Genomic DNA, 4157 nt, shown 5'->3' with positions numbered 1-4157 from the left:
CTATTGTTTTTAGCCTTCCAGAGACTAAATGCTTCTCCTGAGCATTGGCCTAGGATTATGGTTGAGATTTATTGATTAAATTTATATGCTGTTCATCTCACTGTGCAAAGTGACTTTGGGCCACTGTGATGGATCACTGTTTGATTGGGGAGAGGGAAAAGTTGACTTCTATTTTAACTGTTTTTATCAACTGTTGTGAGCCACCTAGAATCATTTTATGAGATATATGTTTTGTAAATAAATATATAAATCTAAATATTTTACTTAGGTCACTATTTATAGAATTAGTCTACGTGCTGTTGGACTTATTTTGGTATCATTTAGTCGGAAAAGGATAATTGCATTTTAGCTTCCTACAATATTTTTGCTGCCCCTGTTGAAACGACGTCCAAAATATGTGTTTAATTTATGGACTTATAAATTATGCTTATATCATTTATTTGAATGAACTATGCATGCAAATCTAGAAGAAGCTTTACAAAATTATTGTATAATTTAAAAAAAAACATCTCTTTGTCTTAACAGGCCCCAAAACTCAGACAATACAATGGACTGGGGAACCCTGCAGTCTGTTTTAGGAGGGGTGAACAAACACTCCACCAGCATTGGGAAGATCTGGCTGACTGTTCTTTTCATCTTCCGTATTATGATTCTCGTAGTTGCTGCAGAGGAAGTCTGGGGTGATGAGCAAGATGACTTTGTCTGCAATACTTTGCAACCAGGATGCAAAAATGTCTGCTACGATTATTTTTTCCCAGTTTCTCACATCAGACTGTGGGCCCTGCAGCTCATTTTTGTTTCTACTCCTGCACTTTTGGTGGCCATGCACGTGGCATATAGACGGCATGAAAAGAAAAAAAAATTCCAAAAAGGAGATAAAAATTGTGAATTCAAGGACATAGAAGAAATAAAGAGACAGAGGTTCCACATCGAGGGTCCTTTGTGGTGGACATACACTGCCAGCATCTTATTCAGGCTGATATTTGAAGCTTCTTTCATGTATGTGTTTTACTATATGTACCAGGGGTATCACATGCCTCGCCTACTGAAATGTAGCATTTGGCCATGTCCCAATATAGTGGATTGTTTTGTTTCCCGACCCACCGAAAAGACAATATTTACCATTTTTATGATTTCAGTGTCTGGCATTTGCATTCTACTAAATGTAGCAGAATTCTCTTATTTGTTGCTGAAGTTCTGTGTTAGAAGGTCTCGAAGAGGAAAAATACCCAAAAATCATGCCATCCAGGGGAACAAAGAAGAAAGCAAACAAAATGAAATGAATGAGCTTATATCAGATAGCTGCCAGAATACAGTAGCACCATTTACAAACAACTAGAGTGATCAAAAGTCTAATATGCATTTGATGTAGAGTAACTGCATAACCACCTTCACAAAGCTGCTGTGAAAGTGGTTAGATTTGATTAAGCAATAAAGTAACAGGTAAACAAGAGTATTACTACATGTTCGAGCTAGACATGTTTTCTAAGGTCAATACTGACATAAGAATGTTGAAGATTTTAAGATGATGTGATTTACTTTATGTATAACTTTACCAAATCTATTTTGATTTGTTAAAGAAGTAAACCTAATTAGTGCCTTCATACTGAAATTAATCTTTAAACTAAAGAGATGGAATTAACTGCCTTACTGATTAAATACTGTTAGTATTACAAGACCCTTTACCACTGTGGTACATGTTCTACTTTTTCATCTAAATTAAATTAACATATTTTTCTAAGGACTGATACAATATTTCATATTTCTTGATGTTAAGACATATGATTAATTAATGTCTCTTTTTTATTTTGATTTCTATAAACGAACAAAATGCTAATGTCTTCGCTGTAATGTGATTGCAAAGTAAACATTTTAAATCATGAGCAATAAATAATTCCATGAATATTCTGTCTAATGCCAGTTATAAAATATCCTTGTATTGTAATACATTAATTATAATTTTTAAAAAGATACCAAAATAGTGTTTCATCAGCTACAGAGCATATCCATTATTTTTATTATTTTTTAAATATTATTATTAAACCATAAATGGAAATGATAAAATTAAGAAAGGCAGTGGTAGTTGGCTGAAAATAATGTGAAGAATATGTCTGTCAGCAACATTTAAATCAACTTGCTCTAAATAAAAGAAAAATGTTTTGACTTCCTGTAAATATGTTTACATTTTTTTGTTTTTAAAAAGGGTTGAGACCTAAAAAAACACTGTGTTTCATCCAAAGGGCAGAAAATTGAAGTACAGATTTAATCAAGTTTTAGTGGGCCAGGGTTCTGATATTTAATAGAATGATCTTTACAATTTGAAATTCTTGCAGTTGAATTTCTACTCAACTTTTCAAATAATTTAATACTTAAGTCTGGAGTTACATTTGAGAGTTAACTTAAATTCTACACAAGATTTAAGTTTCAGTCTCCATTATCTTATGTGACATTCACATTCCCAGAAAGAACTGATTCAGTTTAGAACTGCAAGCTAAGTCATAAGCATTGGAATGTATTTATTTATTTTACTATAACAAGAATTGGAAGAAAGCTATTGAGATACGGGAAGGACTACAGTTATTATTTGGAGCATTAATGGGCCGAGTAGACAGGAAGAAGAGGAAGATGCAAATTGGGTAGAGTTCTATCACATCAGTGGATGGCGCTAAGATTTTAATTAATATAGGGAGATAGGAAAGTTTAAGTTTAATTTTCAGCAGCCATGGTCAAAGAGATTAATGCTTTCCACACAACTCATGCTATTCTAATTATAACGCATCAAGGAAAAGGTAAGGCAGATTATGCTTCCTGTTCAATTCTACAATAAATGGCAGAAGAAAGTATAATGATTTTCCTTTTCTTCCATATCAGTTAGCTTGATAAGCAACATTAAGTACAGCAAATAAAAATAGCACCGTTGGCCAAAATTCTAAAACAATCTCTGTCTCTGTCACCCAATGACTGTGAAAAAAAACAGCTAACTGGCTATTAAATAGAAGATGTCTGATTAATGCAATATGTTTCTGGCTCTTGGGAAACAAATTTCATTGAAACAAAACAGGTTGCTTTAAGTTGAGTTTTATGTAAGTAAGCCTGCTAGAAAATTTCAGGCTTGAATAATTTTATTTGTTCCCTGAATTCTAATATCCATTGACTGTACTAGTAATACCAAGCTGGTAATAACAGCTGGGAGAAAGTATCAGACACTTGTAGCACAATCCTATGGATATTTATTTAAAAGTAATACCATACATCCTTGATATTAGATTTAGGTGTCTTTGAGCACATGCTTAACTAGAAAATTTGTTCTCAGTAGCAAAAGGTGAATTTGATATTTTTCTCACATGTCCAGCTTTTTCATAAAACTTTTGTTTCATAGCCTAAATTTGAATGTGTATTGAAAGCAGGGCACTTACTCTTACTTGTTATTGTTAAATAATTTAAATTAAAAAATCTTGGTCATCTTCTGCAAATAATCTAGGGAGCTACCTATACATTTAGCCTGATTTCTGATTACCCTTAAATTTCATTTTTGGAAAACTGACTACACCTGTAGCTTATCTATTACTGAATCAGAAGTAACATCTAGAAGCAGAGGCCGATTATTTCTGAGTTTTGCAATGATAGCTTCAGAACATGGTGGTGGCTTGTTTGTTTAGCTTGCCCCATCAGACTAAAGGTCCTGTTAGACCTCTCAATGATGTTTAATCCTTAGGTTATTTAACATGTACGTGAAATTGCTGGGGGAAACTGTTAGGGCTCCTGATCTAGAGATGTGGTCCAAATCCTGTCTACTTCATGCCTGATGATTTGCATGGTTTAAGAATTTCAGATTCAGTTCTAGAAAGATGAAGTTTCTATGGCTAGCAATACATCTGCCTCCAATTGTGGCTATTCATGAGATCACATGCAGAACATCCAGATTCAGCCAGAGTTTCATTCCATACAGCATTAACCTTGTGAACTCTCAAGCTTCCTCCTTCCGTTATATATTCAAGATGGACAATATTTAATATTTGCTACGTATATGTAGGGATGTGGGTCTATACATATGTTGTTCATAGTATGTTTAGGTATGTGTCATGTATGTGTTTCACTTTGAGAGCAGGCAACTAAATTTCATTTTTGATGTGTGCCATCGTGCCCGCAGTATAAAA

The 4157-nt window shown here is 33.7% G+C and overlaps 1 protein-coding gene across 1 annotated transcript; it reads left to right on the top strand.

The window, feature by feature from the left end:
• Window positions 1-531: 531 nt before the first annotated feature.
• Window positions 532-2142, top strand: LOC107286118 (gap junction beta-6 protein). Its single transcript, XM_015814414.1, has one exon. The coding sequence runs from the start codon at window positions 548-550 to the stop codon at window positions 1337-1339; it is 792 nt and encodes a 263-aa protein (XP_015669900.1). The 5' UTR covers window positions 532-547; the 3' UTR covers window positions 1340-2142.
• The last annotated feature ends 2015 nt before the right edge of the window (window positions 2143-4157 follow it).

This window comes from Protobothrops mucrosquamatus, unplaced genomic scaffold, assembly GCF_001527695.2.
Source record: "Protobothrops mucrosquamatus isolate PMUCROS unplaced genomic scaffold, P.Mucros_1.0 scaffold249, whole genome shotgun sequence".
Taxonomy (NCBI): domain Eukaryota; kingdom Metazoa; phylum Chordata; class Lepidosauria; order Squamata; family Viperidae; genus Protobothrops; species Protobothrops mucrosquamatus.
This window is presented reverse-complemented; position numbering and strand designations above follow the sequence as displayed.